This window comes from Akebia trifoliata, chromosome 9 (assembly GCF_017979445.1).
Source record: "Akebia trifoliata isolate Shusen 1 chromosome 9, ASM1797944v1, whole genome shotgun sequence".
In the NCBI taxonomy this organism is placed as follows: domain Eukaryota; kingdom Viridiplantae; phylum Streptophyta; class Magnoliopsida; order Ranunculales; family Lardizabalaceae; genus Akebia; species Akebia trifoliata.
Window position 1 is genome coordinate 25,431,961 of NC_141383.1, and position 22,642 is coordinate 25,454,602.

Consider the following 22,642-nt stretch of genomic DNA (forward strand, 5'->3'; position numbering starts at 1 on the left):
GTTTGCATAGTTGACCATGGGACAATTATTTGAATCCAAAAGTACTATTTTACTCATATGGTATGGGAGTTTGCACTGACATTCCCTTTGAGGTAGGTTTGTGCAACTCAATTTGACTTTTGATAGGCTAGGCTTTGCTATCCCTAATATGTACAGATGAATTGGTGGGCAATTTGATATATATTACATGTTTGCTTAGACAGTTTAAATGGATTTATTCTTGAGCTTTGGCATGCAATGGATGGTCTCAAATGCGACAAATGATCTCTTTAGAGGCTGGTATGTGAAAGTTCTCCCACAAAGGGTGTCTGCGTAGGATTTTCCTTCCCCCATTTGATGTGTGATGGTCCATGTGGAAGGAAAGGAACAACAATATTAGTATGGAGGGGGCACTGGTTGCTATAATTTTGGAGACTAAACCTTATTGATCTTCAGTATTTAGGGTTTTAAGGAATCAATTTGATGATTTTGTATTTAGATGGAATGCTTTAAAGGGAAATTAAGTGCGGTATTTCTTTATTTATTTTCTTTAGATTCATAGTGACTCTCACTCACTAGGATTTGTATAATGCACCATCTTCATTTTTTCAGTGAAGCTTTGCTTGTACTAGTAAAAAAAATATATCACATGCTTAGAAGATAACCAGTGGACCCTAAACGATGCATCATCATCGTCGTCGTCATCATCAGCTATGGCTTTATGTTAAGAATTGGGGTCAACGCCAGAGAAAAAGAAATCTATTTCACCATTCAACTATATTTCAAACCATGTCATTTTCAGTTTTACTTGTCTGTTATGGCCTTTAGCTCATACCAAAGGACCTCTTCACTAGTGTCATTATACATCTCTGTTGCCCTGCAGAAACCTTAATCATTTTTGTTTATTTATTTATGTTTTTTTAATTTAGTTTTAATCGTAATTTATGTATTTTATTTACCTTCCATCGGTGTTATCATAAGATTCCTTTGATGGTACTTCTTTTTAAATCCATCTCAACATCCATACATTTGAAATCCTCAACAAGAAGTGCATTTCCCATGTCCCAGAGTTGCTTCTCTTCTCGTAGCTTCAAGATAGGTTTTGGCCCATGAAAACCACTGTCATAATCTCCAAAACCCTAAAGGATATGTATGATTGCAGAGAAAATGTATTCTCAGGAAATTAATTTCGTTGAAAAATGTGGGTTGATGTTTGATTGCACGTAGGAAAATTTGAAGAAGAGAGTTTATGTATAGTTTTGGGTCCTTAGAGCAACTCCAACGCACTCGGGCTCGGGCTCGGGCTCGGGCTCTGCATCCCCTCCCAATTGCCATTTTGGAGATCCGGAGAGCACTAAAGAGACTTCAACGCACTCTGCATCTGGCTGTCAATTTCTCAATATTTTAGAGAGACTTTTTTCGATAGGCAAAAGAAGAGAGTGAGATTCGTTCTTTCTACTTTTGGGCAACAAATGAAGATGACCGTTGGTTGTAGGTTTATGGAGAGCCATTTTGGATAGCACAGTTGGAGTGCATATCCCTTGAATATTCAAAATGACTATAATGAAATGCGTAGTGATTATGGGGAGTCCCATTGGAGTTGCTCTTAGTATTTTGCCATCCTGATTGAGAATCAATTTATTTTTTAATTTTTAATTTTTAATTTTTTTGGTGGGGGAGTGGTTGGGGAGTGAAAGTGCACAATCATAATTCCAAATCACATTTTACTGGAAAAACTATTTTTTCCATAAATTTTCTTTTCTTGTACAACAAAAAGAACAAAGAAAGATCTATGGTTAGGAATTCAAACAGTCAATTTTCATGAGTGACCACCATACCCTTCATAGTTGTTTGGCTCATGAAGAATGTTGGGATCAAATAATGATAGGGAGATCTTCCAAATCATCATCTCTACTGCTGCTTTCTTGAACCTTTATCTATCAATCATTCTTTCTTCTTTAACTTGCATTGATACTTAAGTCTCCACAAGATATAGTGTGAAACATCAATGGCCTCCTCTCTCAGGTGGTCCATGATAGCAACTACAGATGATTTGCTTCCACAAGATATAGTTTGAAACATCAATGGCCTCCTCTCTCAGATGGTCCATGATAGCAACCACCCTCACTGTCTGTCTTAATTTTACTATTTCTTAACCTATAGTTTTCGTTTTTGTACCATTTTTATCTCTTAGATTATATGTGATGGGTCTATCATTTCTTTGCATTTATTTCTTCATCTGCCTTCTCTTGTCATTATTCACTCTGTACCCATCGTTCACATGGCCGCTTCCCTCTATATTTAAGGTTCTTTTATATACAAAATTTTCCAAGAACAGCTGGCCACTAAAGGATTTATAGTTGAGAGTGATGGAAGATAGGTGTGAATCTCTTTTGGATAAATCTTACCCAAATTTAATAATGGTCAAGTTTGATTCGCGATGATATTAATGTGATAAACACCATTCACATCACATCCTAACCTTGTTAGAAATATTGTATAGTTCATTCTAACTTTGGTCTAGATCTTTGTAACCCAACAAAAAAGAGGAGAAGCTTATACATGTTAAGATTCTTTCACCTTTGATTGAGAGATATGGCTTAAAGGTTCACGACAGTAGTGCTGGAGTGAGCTCAAGATTGGACCTCACATCGCACATCCTGACGTGAAAGTGTATGGGAACCATAGATGTCCTCCAATCAGCATTATTCAATGGTGAAAGTTGCCTAACAATGCGGTGTATTTGGTCAGAGTTTGGGAGAGAATTTTTTTAGATTCTCACCCATTAAAAGTACTTTCACGAGTAAAAAAGCATGTATAAGGGGCACTTTTGGCTTTTAGATTCCCACGAAAGTTAAAATCCAAAAGGCATCTGAAGAACAAGGTGGTTACACTTTCACATCAGTATGTGCAATGTGAATCTTGAGGTCACTTCAGCATTATTCAAATGGTGAAAGTTGCCTAACAATAAGGTGTATGTGGTCAGTGTTTGGGACACTTTTTTGTATCCTCATCCATCAAAAGTACTTTCAAGAGTAAAAAAGCATGACTAAGGGGCACTTTTCGCTTTTAGATTCCCACGAAAGTTAAAATCCAAAAGGCATCAGAAGACCAGTTGGTTCAAAGTTTTGGGATTTTGGCAGGAACATGTCCCTCTCTTTTGAGAATTATGGGTTTCTTACTTTTCCAAGAACTCAAATGTAACAAGAACTATGGGATTTTGTTTTGGAAATGTGCCATTTTTAAAAGTTAATGATCAGGATGCAATGAATTACTTTTAACGTTCACCCTTTCATCACGTATTTACCTTCACACAATCTAGATTCTAGAATGCCAAACGAACTATCTCACAGCTTTTGAAAGTGCTTCTGAATCCGAAAAAGGGGTTCGTCAACATTGTCACCAAGCAATCCATGTCACAATCGAAATTCATATAGAAACGACTCCATAGAAACACTTCAGTTGAACACAAAGTTATGTCAAATAGGACCCAAGCCAATATAATGGTCATTTTTAAGACACATATCAACTACTATTTGATTTGATTTGGCTTAAATATGAAATGGGCATTGTTTACTAGATTGCTTTGGCATGATTATAGGGCCTATGGGATCCACAGAAATGAATAAGAGCAACCCCACATCAGTCACAAACAGATAAGTGTAATTGTCACAAGTTGAGCTCGCCATTCCAAAAGACATTCCTCTCTCTCAACAGCTCTCCACTTCAAAATAATAGCTGAGAAAACTTCCACCCACCATTGAATTAGATAGGAAGGTGAAGTATCGACCTATGGACATGGAAAACGTGTCATCTTCGCCACCTCTCCGTTCTATGGCCCCATTGTACATTTGTCATCCAAATATGCCTGCCTTGTTACCATCACCCGTCATTCTTTGTGCCTAATCTTTAAATATTTGGGGTCGGCAGTATTCAATTCTATCCAAAGCCATGTCTCAATCGTCTCATGATAACATATTAAGAACCTTTTGAAGAGCCTGCGGAATCCTTGCATCCAAACACTTGATTATATGGGGCTTTTGGTTTGGATTGTTAAATTTTAGAACCAGGTTATAAAAATTGATTTTTAGAATCTAAAATCTAAATCTAATTTTTTGACTATGTTTCAACGGTTGTGATGTGAAATATTATATGTACTAGTAAAAAAAAATGTCACTTTAGCACAAAATTCAAGAAATGGTTCCTGCCTCGTTTCTTATTTTAGCGAATTTCTGATTTTGATTATGGGAGAATCCCTTTTATAATCCAAACTAAATGTACCATCATAATCTAGAATCTGTACCAAATGCCACAAGGATGGAAGCTCAAATAATCTAATTTGTGTCACTTTTTGAAGCAAGGCTATCAAATTTAGATTCACAAAGAAACATATCCACTAAGATATTTATTTGTAGCCTTGTAGACCAGCAATAGAAAGCAAAGATTGGAATAATTTGAGTTTATAAAGATAGACATGGATGATTCTACACATTTTCTTGTTGGTGACAAAACCAAATAGATGATCTCCAAAAGCACACAAAGCATCTCTAGTTTTCAGTCTTCAACACAAGAGGACAAAGGGTCCGAAGAAGCAAAAGGAGAGATGGGTGGGACGAGTGGTCATGGAGTTTTGTTACTAAACCCAAAATGGGTCCAATTTATCTTGCAAATTGGCTTCAACCTCTAGTTGCTTTAGTTGTTCTTTTGAGGTGTTCAGCCTTTAGAAGACATCGTCTAATATATGGGTCTAAAGCTCTCTCTGTTCATCACATATGACAAGTTGAGATCTCCATCATATTATATGTAACAGAAAATACTTTACATAACATGAAAAAGAAAATTACATAATCAACTACAAAACAACCCTTCTACAGATTAAGAATTGAAAGTCCACCACTTCTTCGACAGAGTAAGCTACAACGAAGGAGGGATTATAGATGAGAAAGCTAGAAACTATAACCCGAACAAAGAAGAAGAAAATAATGACTTGATCACCCCTCATAACACTTAAATTTTCCTCCTTAAAAGATAAACATGAGTAACCATTACATGAGTGTCTTAGTGCCAAATAACCATGAACTAGTGCAAGTAAACAGAATGTGTGGCAAAAGCGGGTTGCACACGTGAAGATTCAAAATCTGTCACCTTAGTCTCAGCTTTAAACCTTGCCATAGGAGTTAAGGAACCCAACTTGTGTCCCCTTCGTGGGTCAGAATTGGCTTTCTCAGACATAATGTATGCTTCCCCAACCACATTCACCGCTTTGTGACTCCTACAACCTGATAACATACTAGGACGACGTCTTGGCACCTCCTTGACCATTGTAGTCTTGGCCTTAGTAGTCATGGTCTTTGTGGGATTTGTAACTATCGTTAGTGCTTTCTGTTCATCGTTATCTGAAGCCACCGAGAAATTAGCCGCACTAGCAGTGACGACACTCCACTCAATGCTTGCTTCACTTGGCTCATAAGGGCTCATACAGCTTGATAAGCCACCAGATACCTGACGGCTAAACGATGGATGTACATTGCTTGTAAGGCTCTTGATCTCAAATAAGTCCGAACTCGAATCACTATCGATATCATCGTTCATTCCACCACTCCCTACGTCCTTGGTTCTTGGTTTGGAATCCCAATTCAACATGTTTAACCTCCTTTCAATGCTTATAGCTATGTCCTCTTTGTCCAATACAGGTGACCCAAATACCTCCAACGATTTTCGCTCCTTATCTTCGTCTTGCTTCGCTTTTTCGAACCTAACGGTCAAATTTCCCAACTCAGAGTTCGAAATTGGGAAGGTAAAACAATCTTCCCTTTGTAACCCAAGGGCCGCCTTACCCAATTTTTGGCCTAGAATCTGTTCTTTCAACCCGGACTGCAATCGGGTCTGCTTCAAATCAAGCAAACTAATTGGGTCTTGTTGAATTTCGATTGGTACTTTGGTGATTGTTCTTCCATGAACCTCTCCAAGATCATCATTTGTCTTATAGTTTCTTGAGATTTTGTTCTCCTCAACATTCTCATCCATACCAACAGATTTCTTATCAGCACAAATGCATTTGCAACCAAACGTCGCAAAAAATCCTTTACCATTTGCCTTGATTCGTCGACTTACAGATGGGTTTCTCAAAAGACTTGGCAGTAATGCAGTTTGGCTATTCCAACTTACTTCCGAACAAGTACTCGGAGTCCCCGGTTTACTTCTTGATTTCATCTGATTTACATCGATCCTCGGATCTTTCTTAGGCTGGTGCATACTTCCATTATTCTCAGAAATTCTAGGCTTCTCGTCTACTCCACTATTGAAGTACTTCTCCGCACCAAAAACACATATTTCTCCATCTTCAGTCTTCTTTCTTCCTAGACGTATTTGGTAAGGATGCTCTTGAGGTGTTCTAGTGGTGAAAGATGGTTTAAGTGTTGATTCCGTGAGTTTTAGTACGAAATTTTCTTCGTTATTGCTGAGATACGAAGAAAATGAGGCGTCACGGACATGGGTATTGTTGTTTTCATAGGACAAGATGTTTGCATTGCAGGTTGGTGTTAATGTGATTGTAGCCATGGTGTTTAAACAACAAAACCCAACAAGATAGAAACAAAATGAAGAAGACCCCAAGAGAAAAAATTTGTTTTTGAGAGGATTGAAAGACTACAAGAACCAAATCTTTGTAAAAATATAAGATGAAAAAAACCCAACAGTAGGAATTCAACTATATACTTAGAGAAAGATGAGAGAGAGAGACAACATGTATGTATAATAGGCCAAGAAAAGAAGACCCCCCAAGGGAAGGAATTTAGTTATAATAAGCTTGAAAGACTAACAAAATCAAATCCCTTTACTTGGAAAGAACCAAAAAGAGAAGAACAGAAATTAGTGTTTTTGAAACTTAGAGAGAGAAAATCTAAAACTAGAAAGATTTGAGAGGAAGAAGAAGTTTGAATTGAGAGGGGTTTGAGATTACTGGGTTTCCAAGGCCTATAAGAAGACTTGAGGGGTGAGTACATCATGCTAAATGGGTGGGTCCACATACATGGAGAATAAATTTATAGCTTTCTTTTCACAATAATTTGATGGAATAAATAAAATATTATTTATTTGTAATAGTTTTCTAACTTAAAAAAAATTAAAATATTTATTATTTGAAAATGAACCTTACAACATACAACTACTTACTTAAATACTATCTAACATAAATAAAAACCCTAAGAGTTTTATTATTTTACATGAAATTTATAATTATGGTAATTTTGAGGTACCTCACTTGGTTTTGGTGAAAATTAGATAAAACATCATTTTTTCAACATTTATGGTAACTTTTTTTTGCCCTTATCTTTAATCTTAAGGATTCTATCTCTATCAACCTTCAAATTTCGAGAACAAGATCCGGATTTTTGGGAGTTGGGGAGGTAGAATACGATGGGATTTAAAGAAGAAAAATCAATGGTGTCGGTGAAATTGAGTAGGTTAAAAATAATTTACCTTAGAAGTTGAAGATTTGAAATTAAAGGGGAAAAAAATAAAATAGGCAATTGGTTGAAGACAAGGGCATTTCAGTCATTTTGTATTAATCTCATGGAAAACTATGATCAAGGAGCATGTCATCTATCTCAAAATCCCCTTATGTTAAGGGATGATGATCAATCATTCATACATAGAATGTAATATATAGTATTAAAAGTACTAGATAGCAAATATTTACATTAATCTTAGCTTGGACACGAGTCACCTCGAGATGTAGACATCTTGATTAAGAAATCAGAAATTCTTCTGATTGGACACCCTCGTATAAAATAGAAATGAAAAAAAAAAAAAATAAATAAATCAATTTTTTTTTTTAGGAAAGTCATTATTGGGTTAGATGTTTTGAATTAGGAATGAGATAGTCATAGATGTGTTTCCTCGAGATATGAGTTAAAATCATCTATGGTTATATGCACACCTCCACATCAAAAATGTGAGAATCGCAATAAATCCTAGTGTCCCCCAAGGATATTATTCATCAAATAGGGCAAATATGACATTATTTTTTTTTTTTTTTAATAATGGGGGGGGGGGGGGGGGTGTCCGAACTTCTTGTTATCGTTGTGCCCATTCTAAGATATCGAGAGAAAAGTCAACGATTCACCATTTGATCAGATTTGTAAAGGTCAAAATCAACTTGATCAAAGGATCATAAACATTTGATCAAATATTGGTCCTCTAAAATCAAAGCAATGGTCAAAATCCGGGTTTTAGGATAATGGATAGTAAAATAGGGAACCAAATTCTGATTAAAAGATAAAAGTAGAAGACCAAACTCATACTCCAAAAGGAATTTATTAGTAAACTAAGAAAGCATGTTTTAAGTGCATTAAAGCTCAAATCATAGTTCTAAAACTCGAAAACTTGACTCAACTCGAATATCTTTTAAGTCAGCAACTCACGAGTTGACTAGGATGAATCAAATAAAAATATATTAAATATATTATAAATTTAATATATTTTTATTTGAGTTGATGATTAAACAAGTTGACTCAACAAGTTATTTTTGGGGTCAAATCAACTCAAAATCCAACCAAATCAACTTGACTGGACGAGTTTTAAAACTATGTTTCAAACTTCAAATCATGTTTAGTTTTATTATCTACTAAAGCTTAATTGTCACATTGCTTTTTAGGGTTATAAGCATGAATTGGATCTTGGGAAGGTAATGTCCAGCCCAACAAAACATTAAGGCCCAAGTCCGCCAACGTTGGGGTGTCAATCGGTACCCATTTAATCGGAACTAAAACTGAATTCTCTTTTTATAATTGGAACCGATTAAAGTCAGGTCTAATATGGAACCAAACCGATAATAGCTGAAGGTACCTGTAGAAGCAAAAATTTGCTCTGCCTTGAGATCTATGATGATGCCTTTTGATTTATAATCCTTGTACGTCTAGGTGTGCCTGTAATAACACATCTCCGACGTCCAAGTCAGGATTTAGTATAAGAAAAATAGTTTCCCCCTTTAGTTAGGAAAAATTGCATACCTTTTAATTTCTTGTCCTTTTATATTTGTAGGGGTTTCCTTCCTTGATTTCCGTTTAAGTGGGTTCCATTCGATTTGGGGTTTTTCTTGATTTTTGCAAATGCAGTAACTCTTTATTTTCAAAGATTCCCAAATTTAAATTATAAACCCTCGGAGTTGGTTGAAAATAATGACCGACCTTTCTTCCCCCTCTGTTAATTCAGACACTCAACTGTATTGTCTCGTGATTCGAGTGCTTGGCTAAGTTGTCTTGAAATTGCCATATGTAACTTTTTTTCAAAAAATACTCTCCAAAGTACCCGCAATCGATTTATTGTGATTTATTTTTATATTATACATGATTGAAGATTTTCCTATATTTTGAAATTAACATATATTAGATAAAGTTATTCAAATTTCATATAAAGTAAATATTGGAGTTTAAAATGAGTCATTTCTTCTTAAATTTATTACTTGCAAAGGAGATTAATTTTAATTTTTGAAAATAAACGTTATTTAATTCTCAAAACACACACTTAATTAAATGAGATTCTATGCCACTATTGCCCCTACCAAAAAAAAAAAAAAAATTCTACTCTTAATTGCCTCCACAATTATTGTTTTTTTTCTCTTTACTCTTATTTATCCCCACAAATTTTTTTTAACACTTAATTGCCCCCCACATGGGCAAAATTCTCGTTTCGCCCCTATACCTACTAAACTAATATCTTTTTCTTTGCATCCAGAAAGATTTCAAGGAGGGTTTTAAATTTTGATTTTACTTGTTTTTCGTACCCTAACACCTTTAATCAAGTTGAAGTCATTCATATGAGAAAGTAATATTTTGTAGGTACCCACTGAATCAATTTTGTAATGCTTAGTACGCACTTAACAAATCGGTTTGGTAATATTTGGCACGTACTTACCAAATTTTTTAAAACAAGTTCGGTTTGATTCTATAGAACAAACCTGTCAAAAATCTCCGACTCCTTCGATCTAAATCGATGTTTTTGAGGTTTTATTAGTAATTTTTCCATCTTCCTTCATGATTAAATGCAAAAAAAATCAAAGAAATAAGATAAATTGAAAAAAAAATCCTAAAACCTAATCTATATTGATTCAATCTCTCACAAATTTCAAAAAAGAGATGAATATGAAGAGAGGGAGAGTAGGACACAAATAGTGGCGATTGACGACGATGGTGGTGGTGATCACTGTGCATGGGCAATTAAAAGCTTCTATCAAGGCTAACCTTCAGTGTTCCGAAGGCAGCCTGCCTGTCAAGTACCTGGGGCTGCCCCTCATCTCTTCGAGACTTCGAAGCCAAGATTGTGAGCCTATATTGGATAAATTGGGTGCTAGAATCAAGTCTTGGAAAGGAAGATTCTTATCGTTTGCGGGGAGAGTGGAGTTGATCAGATCTATGCTCAACAGCATCCATATCTACTGGTCCAGTACCTTCATCATCCCCACCAAGATAACCAAGAAAGTAAACTCGATGTGTGCTAAATTTCTTTGGGCTGGGACTAACAAGATTTCAGCAATGCACTGTGTTAGTTGGCAGAGAGTGTGTAAGCCCACAAAAGAAGGAGGGCTCGGGCTTAAAGACATGAAGCAATGGAACCAATCAGCCATTTTAAGATTAGTTTGGATGATAGCAGCTAACAAGGATAACCTATGGGTCAAGTGGATACAAAAATTCAAGGTGAGGACAAAGCACTTTTGGACCATGGAGTGTCCGAGGGAAGCATCTTGGGCATGGCGTAAGATTCTTAAAGCTAGATTCCTAGCCTCCTCCATTATTAAACACTCCATTGCTAATGGCAACGACACCTCCTTGTGGCATGAACCTTGGCACCACCAAGGTATTCTCTTCCAATGGTTCCCGCAAGAGTTAAGGTATGACTCAACTATGCACAGTGAAGCTATGGTTTCAGCTTTGATAGACAATGGGCAATGGCGTCAACACTACCAACGGTATCAGCAAACAAGACTAGCTACATCTTTGAGGGCATTTAATTTACACGAACTACAGCAAATAAGCTTAAGGAATGAAGGTTCTGATTCAGTAGTGTGGACTGGCACTACCAACGGTACTTTCTCTATCAAGAGTGCCTTTGAATGCTGCTACGCTGATGATTATCAACCCGCATGGACCAGCCTACTCATAGGTAGAATTGCTGCCCCAAGACACAAATTCTTTCTTTGGCTAGCCCTTAACAATGCGTTGAAAACCAAAGATTGGCTAAGAAACAGAAACATAGTTGATTGTTCTACATGTATATTCTGCAATACTGACAGGGAAAACATCAACCATCTCTTCTTTGGCTGCCAGTTAAGCAGAGACGTTTGGCACTTTGTCTTAGCCAAAGTTCTCATAGTGAAGCAAATTGGTTCTTGGGATGACGAAGTCCAATGGATGATGGATCACTGCCGAGGTAGCAACACCTCATCTCAAATCAAGAAAGCCTTATTTGCTGGTTTTGTCTACCACATATGGAAGGAGAGGTGTAGAAGAATTTTTAACAATACAAGTATGGATAGTAGAAGCTTAAGTAACATGATTCTCGAGGACACAAGGAGAAGAATAGATGGCCTAAACATAACCATGGGAGATAGCGACATCAACAGACAGATTGTGGAGGGATGGGGCATCAATGTAAGGCTTACCCTTCCAGCCTTCTCGACTTGCTACTGGAATCCACCTCCAATTGGAGTTCATAGGCTAAACACAGATGGATCTCTCCGAGGCAACATAGGAGGTTTGGGAGCTGTTCTTAGAGATCACACAGGGAGAGTAATCAGAGTCATGGCTGGAAGAGGGCAGGGGGTATCGGTTCTCCATCATGAGCTCCAAGCCATTAAAGAAGGGGTGCAAATGGCGATAAATTTGAACCTGCAAAGGCTCATCATTACTGCCAACTCTCTCATTGCCATAAATTGCTTATTAGGCAAGTGGGAGGTCCCTTGGAGGGTCAAAGACATAGTGCATACTATCAAAACCATAGCAATCAAGTTCCAATGGCATAATTACGAACACACCTACAGAGAGGCCAATCAAGCTGCTGATCACCTAGCTTCATTTATGTTGTCTTCTGATATAATTCAATGGTCCCCCCCTTTGTCTAGGGATTTGAGTAAAATTATTGAGAGGGACGCCACTGGGCAACCTTTCTTGAGAATGTAATGTTCTTTGTTAATTTAATATAGCTGGTCGGGGGTCTGCCTAACCCCCAGCTTATCTTCCAAAAAAAAAAAAAAAAAAAAAAAAAAAAAGAAGAAGAGAGGAAGAAGGTGTTTGTATGTTAGGGCATGTCTATTAAGAATTTTAGAAAAGGGTAAAAATGTAAATTTAATTTTTTTACATTTTATAGTCAAGTCTGTATATAGAATACTTTTGGTGTGTGCAAAATAGACGCTCCCGTTTACAAATAGATTCGTGTGTTATAAGTAAAAATTGGAGTATCAATAGAATCTCTCCTCAAATGCAAAAGGAGCAACTAATCCTCGACTAACACGTAACACATCTCCTCTCGTCCTCTCTTCTTGTTATCTTATCAAACAACGAACTTAAAGACCGAAAACTAAACTAAAAATGCTTCATCCATGGATGATGGATTACGTGGTTTCTCCAGAGTAGCTTTGCTTGAAACCCTAACCCTAGCTCCTTATCACTCCTGCTTCTCTGCAACATTTCTTCGAACAGATACTCTGCAAGTTAATCGAGAATTTTCTGATAAATATGCAAGTGTTAGCTTGTAATTCACCTTTGCAGTCTCAGCAATTCAAAATTCCGAAACGTTTCGGTCGGAGAGAGGTGTTCTTCGATGGAGCTTCATCGTTTTGTTCTAAAAGAGAAATTGAATTCGACTCTTTCGACAATGTTTCCTCTCAATCTATCTCTGTTCAGAGGTTCGCCTACTTTCCTCAGTAGCTGTAGCTCTTCACATAAGAACAACAATTGCATCTATAGGATTGTATAATTTTTCTTCACAGTTGAATTTGATCTAATTTCTCATATTTTGCTTAGATATGTTTGGATCTAAGAATGTGGATGTGTAGACATGCATGCATGTATGTGGCAAGGTGTATGTGCATGTTCATGTGTATGTTCCTATGTATGTCAACCATGTTACCAGTGGCCAAGTTTGTGGGTATATGTGTATTAGAATGGTATTGGTGAATATTTGTGATTTTGTGGCATTGTTGAATCTTATTTAAGCTTATATTGGCCTTTAGATCAACTGAAGATCAGATGGAAAATTTGCGTGAAGTGATATGCAATAGCATTCCTTTCACCGCAAGGCGAAGAATGTTGTTTGCAAGTTCATTCTTGTATATTTGTTCTCATCCTTCAAGGTACTTCTCAGGTTCGCAACTGTTCAGCACTGTTAATTTTTTAAACCTCTTAGTGTTTTTTTTTTTTTTTTCTGCCCTTTATAGCATTACGAACTATGATTCTTGAAATTGCACATTTATGTATTTGGGTAGACCTTGAAATTTTCATGGACTTTCTGGTGATTTATTATAATTTTTTGACAAAGTGATCCAATATGGTGGTGTGCCACTGGATTGCGTCATACTTGATATCTGATCTGATCTGAGCCAATATTATTGAGTTTGGACTTTGGATCAAGGTGCTGGGATTCAATAATGACCCAATCTTACAGGGACTTGATTCAATGGGACATCAGAATTGTTATTGATTTATCATGCCTCAACCAGACAAATGACTTGATTCGACATCACACAAGAAAGTGCATATTGTATTAATTTATTTACATTTTATTGAGATATTGTGGCTGTGGTTTAAAGTTTCAACCATCTCGGACAAGACACCTTGATTTTGATCAAAACAAGAATGGAACATTTATCCGAAACATTCTAGTGTTTCTGGCTTGTCTCGGTGGGGACAATCTCTTTTTTTTCTCTGACAAACCCTATTCGTTGACACATCCAAACAATTGATTTCATATTTCGAGATAGATGTTTTTTCATTGTTACTTCCATTCATGTGAAGTAGACATCACATAAAAACATATACATTAAGTTCATCTATAGACTATAATAATATTTCTAGTAAATAAAATGAGTGCACCCTTTGTGATTGTGAAGCACTTTTGCCACTTTTATCTCCCCAAATGCCTATGTGCTATCAACTACAATGATTCATTGGTCAGCTCACAACTGAGACACAAGGGGCATATATTTTGAAGACCTGGTTTTTATGTGGAGGAATATTGTATCCTAATTTTACTGTTTACCTTCCTATTTGTGGTTTTTATAATGTGAAGCTCTCCACCTCTCTATTTTCTCTTGAACTGTTTTTTTAAATCCTGGTAATATTACTTTTTGTTGATCGGAAAAGGGGGTGAAAGAAAAAGGACGACCCAAACATTCCCTAGTGGCCTAAATATACAAAACTACCAAGCTACTTAATTGTAACCAACCATATCTAATGTTACTTTATTAAGAAGTTATTTTTTGTTTGTTTGTTTGGAATTTGGATCATGTGGGGGAAATTCTGAAATAAGGACACGTGGCAGGAAATTAAGCTCGGAAATGTATTCAAAGCTCGGATGGCCTGATAGGTAAGCCCAGTAGATTGAACTCCTCGGGAACAAATGGATGATTGAGCTTGGACCCGAGTCACTGATAGGTTAGGTAGTACGGGTAATGGTATCATAGGTCGGTTGTACGGATCTGACATATGCGTCAGTTGATTGACAACATTAACAACTCACGTCATGTCTAGTCCGTTCTAACCATCCCAGAAGTGGCAGGGCAGTTGTAACAACTCCTGCAGCTGACATGTCAGGGAGTGAGCTAACTGCCCTAGGTCACCTCAAAGGGTGGCACAGAAATCGAACCAGATCAATGCCTATAAAAGGAAGAGGGCTATGGGTAAAAGAGGTTCGATTCCTTCTTCTCTCAAAAAACTAAATCACACTGATCAATTTGTCTAACTTGATCGTCGGAGTGGGCTGGTTTGCAGGTCCGCCCGAGCTAGGAGAGAAGAAAAGTGTAGAGCAATTTCTTGCATCTACAGATCACATACCTTCCAATTTGTAAGTTGGTTTGCCTTTCAGAAAGATTACCATTCGAAAGCTCCTCCCGAGGTCTTTATAATGATATTAATTTTTTTAATTTAATCAGTATTTACACATGCAAATGGAATGTAGATATTTTACCTAGCCATTTAGCTTTTTAGTAAATTTTCTATTGCTTTTATCTAAAAGACTCCTATTCTCAAGGAAAACTCTAGCAGCCATATAAAATACAAACAATGCAAATTACCTAACCAACACATTCATCACATAAACATTCCTACTAGTTTAAATAGTAGCCGAAAGTAAAGTACTTAATAAAACAAATTAAAGATTTGTAGGCTAGAGTATGTTGGCTTGTGTCTGACACAGGGGTAAGACATGGGGGAGTGTCCTCGTTACTTGCTTATAGGGTCCTAGACGGCTACACTCTATCCTCGATAAAACACCTGGGCAGTGAGGCACCCACCTTTAACAGCGCCACACTCATTACTTCTGTGAATGAACTTTTAAATTTGACTCAGTTCTTATAGGTTGCTAACCAGCTTCAATTTACAAGTTCTGGGCTGATCAGCATGTTCTTGGTTTGGCATCTGGAAGCATGTATATACTGCTTCTGATTAAGTTGTAAATTTTGGATCTACAGCCCTGGCTTTAGGGGATCCTTCTGTGACGATTGAAGAAGCAACTCCACCTGTTTTTCCATCTGGGGCACTCTTCCCTTATGAGGTTCATTCTCAATTATATCAGTTGATTATTCTTAATTCCCCAATTTATTTTCCTTTAATAGTTGCTTTATGTGATTCACTGTACTTTCCACGGGCTGCATATTTTTGGCAGGTGAATTTGATTCATGTCTATTTGGCAGGAAAGAATTGTCCAACTGTTTGAGAAGAACACTTACGCTGTTGTCAACATCTTTGATGTAACATTGCGTCCTCAACTTAATGTTACAGGTGTAGTTGAGGTAGATCGTTCCTCTATTTTTTAGAATCATCTTTCTTACCAGTTTGGATTTTGAGAAACGTGGCTGCAAACCCAAAGGGTGTGATTTAGGAGCTGGTTGGAGCACTATCTTGCTTCAACAAGCCAAACCAAGCGCCAACTCTTACAATTTTTTTTTCCTTCTTTCTTTTCCCCCCTAATAACTCTTTTTACATCTTTTCATGCTTATGCTATAGTGATCTGTTAACTATTCTCTAAATTGGGCCAGATTCCTGAAGGAAATGGTTCTGGAGTTGTTTGGGATCAACAAGGACACATTGTGACTAACTATCATGGTAAGGCCCATTAAACAAGTATTTATTTTGCTATGTGGAAGAGAAAGATAACTCATTTATGACTTCTTGGTACGGTGGATGTCCATATTGCTATTGCATGATGTTTGTTTCGTCAATGGTAGAGCCTGAGTAATGTAGCTTGTAGATTTTTGTTGTTGTGTGTGGGGGTGGGAGAGAGAAGAAATGAACGAGGTAGGGGACAAAGCATGCAAATAGCTGAAGAGGTCAAGATGACCTGTCTCGGCAAAAACAAATAAGATACAAAGAAGACTAAGACCCCCATTAATGATGAGATCCCATCTAACAATCAAGCCCTCTAAGAACAATCCCTACATTCCTTGAGGGATGGAAACCTGAATAACAAGACTTCGATGCTGATAATGATTGCCTGGAATTTTATCACTCATTGCCTCCTTGTGCAATCATCTTGGGGCACTCGGGTCCCATCCAAGGTTTCTTTTTTCATTTGGACTGCTGTTCCTGATAAGGTTCTGACTTTAGGCCAGCTCATTGCTAGGGGCTTTGTCATAAGGAAGTCAATAGACCACATTCTTATCCATTTTCCTTTCTCTAGAACAGTCAGGTAACCCTAAACTTTTTCTTCCTCACGAGCATTGAGTGGGTTTGTTCCAAGTCGGTATTATCTTTCTTCCAAGGCTGGGTCTCAAATCCTTTCAGATCACGTAAGAGAATCCTTTGGAGCATTATCCCGCTTGCCATAGGCGGGTGTTTGATAGGAAGGAAATGGGTGTCAATGAAGTCATTGTCGACATTATGGGTTTGTTGCTTTTTGGTGCAAGGCATTTAAGGAATTTAGGGGTTTCTTTAGTGATGATTTTATATATAGATGGGATTATGTAAGCTTTGAGGAATCTTATTAGTGTGTTTAGTGTTGGGTTTTTTGCTTTTTCTTTTCTTTTCTGCTCTATTTCTTGTTTTGTCTTTTTTCCTTTTGCTCGGATGGTCTTTTTGACCTCCTCTTCTGTGCTTTCTTTCTCCCTTCTAATGAATTTTTTTTTTTTTTTTTTGATAAATATAAATTATATTAATGAAGAAAGCGAGAAGAGGAGGCTGAGTTAGTCCCCAAATACAAGACAAAAAAACAACAAGGAGATAACAAAGAAAGGAAAAATGAATTTTCTTTACCTACCAAGAAAAAATGTAAATGAAAGAGAATTCCTAAGCCTATTGTGACAGTGATTGGAAAATGGGAATATCATGTGGTAGCATATTGGATGGACCATTGTATAATATATCGTATAAATTGAATGTTTCAGTTAATGAAAAAACTGATAGGGTATCGGCCGATACATTCCCGAAATGTTTCAGGGTCAATGTTTCTTATAAGTATTGGCTGATACTGATACGTATCAACTGATACATTCTGATACATTCCAATATTTTAAACCATGGGTTGGACTACCCTGACCTGATTCAAGGCTTTCCAGCTTGACTGCAAAACCATCATAGATTTGCATGGGCATGTAAGGAAGAATGAGGGACTTACAGATGCCAGCATGGCACCTCTGTCGCTGGTTTCACCTGATCCCCTTCCTTCATAATCCCAAATGCTTTCTTGTCCCTTCTGAACACATTTCCATTTGAGAGTCACCAACCTTATTAGATGCTGACTCCCTTTCTACCCAACTGCTGAACATGGAAAACCATAGGATGCCAACTAGGCATAATAAAATGGCTGTTTTCTAACCATTCTCTTTCTTCATCCTGTTCAGTTGTTGGTAATGCTCTTTCAAGGAATCCGAACCCTGGCCAAGTTGTTGCACGGGTTAATATTCTTACTTCTGAAGGGTGAGTGTTTGCAGTGTCCTGTACTGATTTCTGAAAATTTGAAATTCGATATTTAGATGGATTCTTAATTCTCTGTGTGAGGATGTACTTTTTTCATTATTATTGTAATATCCATTTTTTCTGATTGTGCTTTTCCTTGGAAGGGTTCAAAAGAACTTTGAGGGTAAGTTGATCGGTGCAGACCGTGATAAAGATCTTGCTGTTTTGAAGGTAACTACTTATTTATTTAATACACGCTCTTTGTTTCCATTCTAACCCTAACAGTAACCTTTAAGCATTGTAACATATATATATATTGGGTTTTTGATATATGGTTGAAACGGATTCTAATCTTTAACACGCTAGGTGGAAGCTTCTGAAGCTCTGCTGAGGCCGGTCAATGTGGGGCAGTCTTCTGCTGTAAGAGTAGGCCAGCAGTGTTTAGCAATTGGAAATCCATTCGGTTTTGACCATACCTTAACTGTTGGGGTTATTAGTGGATTGAATCGAGAAATTTTTAGTCAAGCTGGAGTAACAATTTCTGGGGGTATTCAGACAGATGCAGCCATCAATCCGGGTAACAGGTTTGTCTGGGAGCTTTCATTCTATTACAAAACAAATTCAACAGTTGGTTTGATGAAATTGAGAATAGTAAAAAAATTAAAAATGAGTTGCGGTTCAGGAAATAGAGATATTTTTATGTGGAATTCTATAATATTCACTTCTGACAATGCCCTCCTGGTTATGGTATATTTTGGAATTTTGGATCATAACTTGTTTCAGCTAAATAAAAAAATTTCCTGCAACTTCATAGTTAGTTTCTTCTCTGAACTATGTGGCTCATTCTTCATTGAAATACATCTCATCTGATTTAACAATAGTTTCTTTGGTATCCTTGACTCGTTAAACTTGGAGAAAATGTTGTTTAAATTCTGTGAATAAGTGGTTTTTAATTGAAACACACGTCATATGCATCCATTTTCTTATTTCTCATAATTTTGGCAGCGGAGGCCCCCTTCTTGACTCCAAGGGAAATTTGATCGGGATTAACACGGCAATATTTACTCAGACAGGTAATAGCTTCCTTTTGGTAAATTGAAGCAACTTCCTTTCTTATAACTTAAGGGAAACAAGCAGAAAATGCCGCAATTCTTGTACATATTCAAATTTGAGTGGAGAAATGCAGGTTTCACCAGTGAATACTGCAAATATTGCCTCTTTATTGAATGATCTGTTGTGCTGCTTCTTATGTTGATAGTGTCCTAGCATACTTTGGTCTAAGGGATGTTAAGGGTTTCTTACGGGCCTCTACCTGTAAAGTTAGTTATTTATGATTACACAGCTTAAAAGGAACCATTCCTGAATTGTTCAAAATTTCATTTTTGTTGTTGTTATGGCAGGAACATCAGCAGGTGTAGGGTTTGCCATCCCATCCTCAACAGTACTCAAAATAGTACCTCAATTGATCCAGTTTGGCAAAGTATATTCTTTTTGCATATTTTCTTCTTGTCAACTTTTGTTGTTTTGGCTGATAGAGCTTTTATAGGAAATAAGGAATAGATATTTATATTAGACTCAGGATCCAATATGGAGTCCCCTTCCAATAAAAAAGGTTTGGTGTCTACATGGCAAGCATTAGTTGGTGTTTAAAACACCTTGGGCTCCTAATCAAGCCACTCACGCAGTACAATGTGTTTATTTAATCAAATTGTGCCACGTAGACAACTGTTCATATCTATAGAAATGGGACACCGTATGGGATCTCGACTCTTTATTAAAAAGTTGTGGTGAACCTTATTGTTGATGGTAAAAAATCAAGTGACCAAAGGATGATCGGATATTTCTATTTAATAATTTTATATCTAAATGCAAATCATCATGAAGATCTCAAAGAGAGCTTTTAAATGGTAATATCACAAACAGATTTATAGATCAAAAGTTATGGGATTTCGAAAAATTCAAACAAAAACACAATGACCTTTTAAGAGAGGCATGACTAGACTGAAGGACAATTTGAACTGTCTGTTTGAATTTCCAGACTACAATCCATTCGATTTTGCAAAGCTAAACATAGTATGAGTTTAAAAATATGAACAACTCAGGCATGCCTGTAATTCTTTGTTCGGATGGATTGCATGCCTGTGATTCTTATTTCATGGTCATTCATGTTAGGTTGTTCGAGCTGGTTTGAATGTGGACATAGCTCCCGACCTGGTTGCAAATCAACTGAATGCTCGAAATGGAGCTCTTATTCTACAGGTATACCTGCACAATTGAGTTTGGGCCAGTAATTGGTTCACAACTTATGTTCTTCTATATTAAGAGCTCCTTCAATTAGCCCCTGAGCCATAGAGAATAACAACTAATCATGTTCGGTAGGTTCCTGGAAATGGTCTTGCAGCCAAGGCTGGACTACTTCCCACTACGAGAGGCTTTGCTGGTAATATAATACTCGGGGATATCATTATTGCCGTTGACAATAAACCTGTAAGCTTTCTCTTACTATAATTGATTGTTTTCTATCTATAAGTTCTATGTTGATTGTTATTGTTACTTAAAAGATGAGGGATACTTGCATCTAGATTAATGGACAGAAAGGAGCCATACTCTTAACTATGTCATGAAAGTTGTAAACCTGTCCAGAGTTCGGACCCAAACATATCCCAAAAGGTGACCATATGAGGACACACTGAGTATTGGGGTGTCCTGACTAGAAGCATATCCATGACACAAGTGTGGGTTAATGGCTTCTTTTTGTCCGCCTTGTTATTAGGGCGAGGGTCGGGTTTTGTAATCAAAATCATATATCGCTTTTGGTTGAGCAGGTCAGAAACAAAGCAGAGTTATCCAAGGTTTTAGATGACTACAAAGTGGGGGATAAAGTCTTGCTAATGATTCGGAGGGGCAGTGAGAATTTGGAGCTGCCTATAACTTTAGAGGAAAAAAGCTCGTAACGAGGGATGCTCTGGTATCTATTTCTACATTGAAACATTTTAATATGATTCATTATTTTTTCAAGCATCTAGTGTCGGGAAAACACCAAACTTAAAATGAGTAACGTAAAATATCGTTTCTATTTTCAGAGGCTCTGAATGTTTCAGTGTGGATAATCGCCATTTCAGTGGTAGTGCCTTAAAACCTATTCCATTTTTGGGCCTTGTAACCCAATAGGTGGATCTTTTGGTGGACCTATTCATAAACATTTAACTTGATTGGTGGTTTCTAGTCATAAAATTTGACAAATTTTGATGATTGATTACTAATCATAAATTTGCGTATTTTTACTCAAATCTAATGTCTGAAGTATTTTTTTCTTTTTTATTTAGAGAAATTCTATTGGCATCCCAACTTTTACTTATTACACCCCAATTACTTAAAATTATTTACCACACCTCAACTAAAAATTTACACACCATTCAAAATAGGAATTAACATTTTCACGTCAATATTTTCTTTGTAATACTTGCACACAAAAAAAGCCATGAATGCCACTATGGGTAATAACCCATAAAAAAGAACAAGTTGACACCAATGTTGATCTCGTGTTCTTCATTCCTCGATCTCTCTCAATCAAAGAGAAGAAAATATACATATCTAATGTTCTTTACTAAAGTGAGTCAGCTCTTCTCACCCTATTAATTTTTGTTTTTAAAATTTTGGTTGGGATGTATTCAGTAAAAGTTGGAGTGTCAATAGAAGTTTAAGGTGTGTGGCTTTTGCAAACTGGCTTCAAAATCAGTTTTCTTGGTTACTTTCGTTGGCTTTATCATTATAATTGTCAAAATGGACGACAATATCAAGGTTAGATTCAGCTCATACTCCTGTGATTGAGAGAAAACTGTTGTTCACAGCTCATATTGATTACTCAAGAAAATTGAGTGATTGGATAGCTCTTGAGAAATCTGTTATTGCTTACCCAGAGAAGCTGTAATTCACTTACCAAGAATACAGGGAGAAGTCGAACATGGCACAAGAAAAGCCAATTTATGGGGTGGGGCTATTTGCACACCCCAAAAATACTCTATGTACCTACTTACTCATCGTACACACTTCAAAATTTAAAAATTTCAACATAAACTTAATTAAATGAGGTTATTTATGCAGACACCCCATGAACTATTGAATGAAATAAGGGATGTTTTCGGAGAACATTTACAAGTGACAATTATTTTTACATCTCTTGGATGCCATCCATCTTACTAGATCCAACGGTATCTGGTGGTATTGTAGAAAATATTGAAAAAAAAGGGTGGTATCCCTAGATGCCCCTAAACACATCCCATGAAATACCATTTATTCTCTATGACACCTATCCAACGAACCAATCTTTTTTTTCCTCTCTTTTTTCTTCTTCGTTTTTTGCATCTAGAAAAATTGAAATGAGGGTTTTAAACTTTGATCTTACTCGTTTTTTGTACCCTAACACCTTCAATTGAGTCAAATTCATTTACATGAAAAAGCTTTGTTTGAATCTGTTATGTAATGTCCAATAAGTACTTATCGAATCGATTTTGTAATGTTCAGTAATTTTTTTTTTTTTTTTTTCGTTAGGTACTTAT

General features: G+C 36.7%; 2 protein-coding genes across 3 annotated transcripts; one reads left to right on the top strand and one right to left on the bottom strand.

Annotated features, from left to right (window-relative positions):
- Positions 1-4,560: 4,560 nt before the first annotated feature.
- On the bottom strand, positions 4,561-6,926 carry LOC147394997 (protein PHYTOCHROME KINASE SUBSTRATE 1-like). Its single transcript, XM_086454868.1, has one exon. The coding sequence runs from the start codon at positions 6,538-6,540 to the stop codon at positions 5,059-5,061; it is 1,482 nt and encodes a 493-aa protein (XP_086310994.1). The 5' UTR covers positions 6,541-6,926; the 3' UTR covers positions 4,561-5,058.
- Positions 6,927-12,469: 5,543 nt separating this feature from the next.
- On the top strand, positions 12,470-21,462 carry DEG8 (Trypsin family protein with PDZ domain-containing protein). 2 transcript variants are annotated; one of them, XM_086453634.1, is made up of 14 exons: positions 12,470-12,880; positions 13,208-13,338; positions 15,662-15,744; positions 15,884-15,982; positions 16,229-16,295; positions 18,029-18,104; positions 18,248-18,314; positions 18,450-18,667; positions 19,089-19,156; positions 19,484-19,563; positions 20,256-20,342; positions 20,463-20,570; positions 20,909-21,051; positions 21,167-21,462. In XM_086453634.1, exons 1-13 carry the CDS (start codon positions 12,711-12,713, stop codon positions 21,035-21,037), a joined length of 1,383 nt encoding a protein of 460 aa, XP_086309760.1. In that variant the 5' UTR covers positions 12,470-12,710; the 3' UTR covers positions 21,038-21,051; positions 21,167-21,462. The 2 variants fall into 2 exon arrangements, with proteins under 2 accessions (XP_086309760.1, XP_086309759.1); XM_086453633.1 differs by having other exon boundaries at positions 20,909-21,317.
- The last annotated feature ends 1,180 nt before the right edge of the window (positions 21,463-22,642 follow it).

Excerpts from the sequence above, each read along its gene's own strand:
- LOC147394997 (XM_086454868.1), bottom strand. The coding sequence starts at position 6,540 with ATGGCTACAATCACATTAACACCAACCTGCAATGCAAACATCTTGTCC.
- DEG8 (XM_086453634.1), top strand. The coding sequence starts at position 12,711 with ATGCAAGTGTTAGCTTGTAATTCACCTTTGCAGTCTCAGCAATTCAAA. Across the intron at positions 12,881-13,207 it reads CAATCTATCTCTGTTCAGAG|ATCAACTGAAGATCAGATGG; the intron begins GTTCGCCTACTT and ends ATTGGCCTTTAG. Across the intron at positions 18,315-18,449 it reads AAGATCTTGCTGTTTTGAAG|GTGGAAGCTTCTGAAGCTCT; the intron begins GTAACTACTTAT and ends TTAACACGCTAG.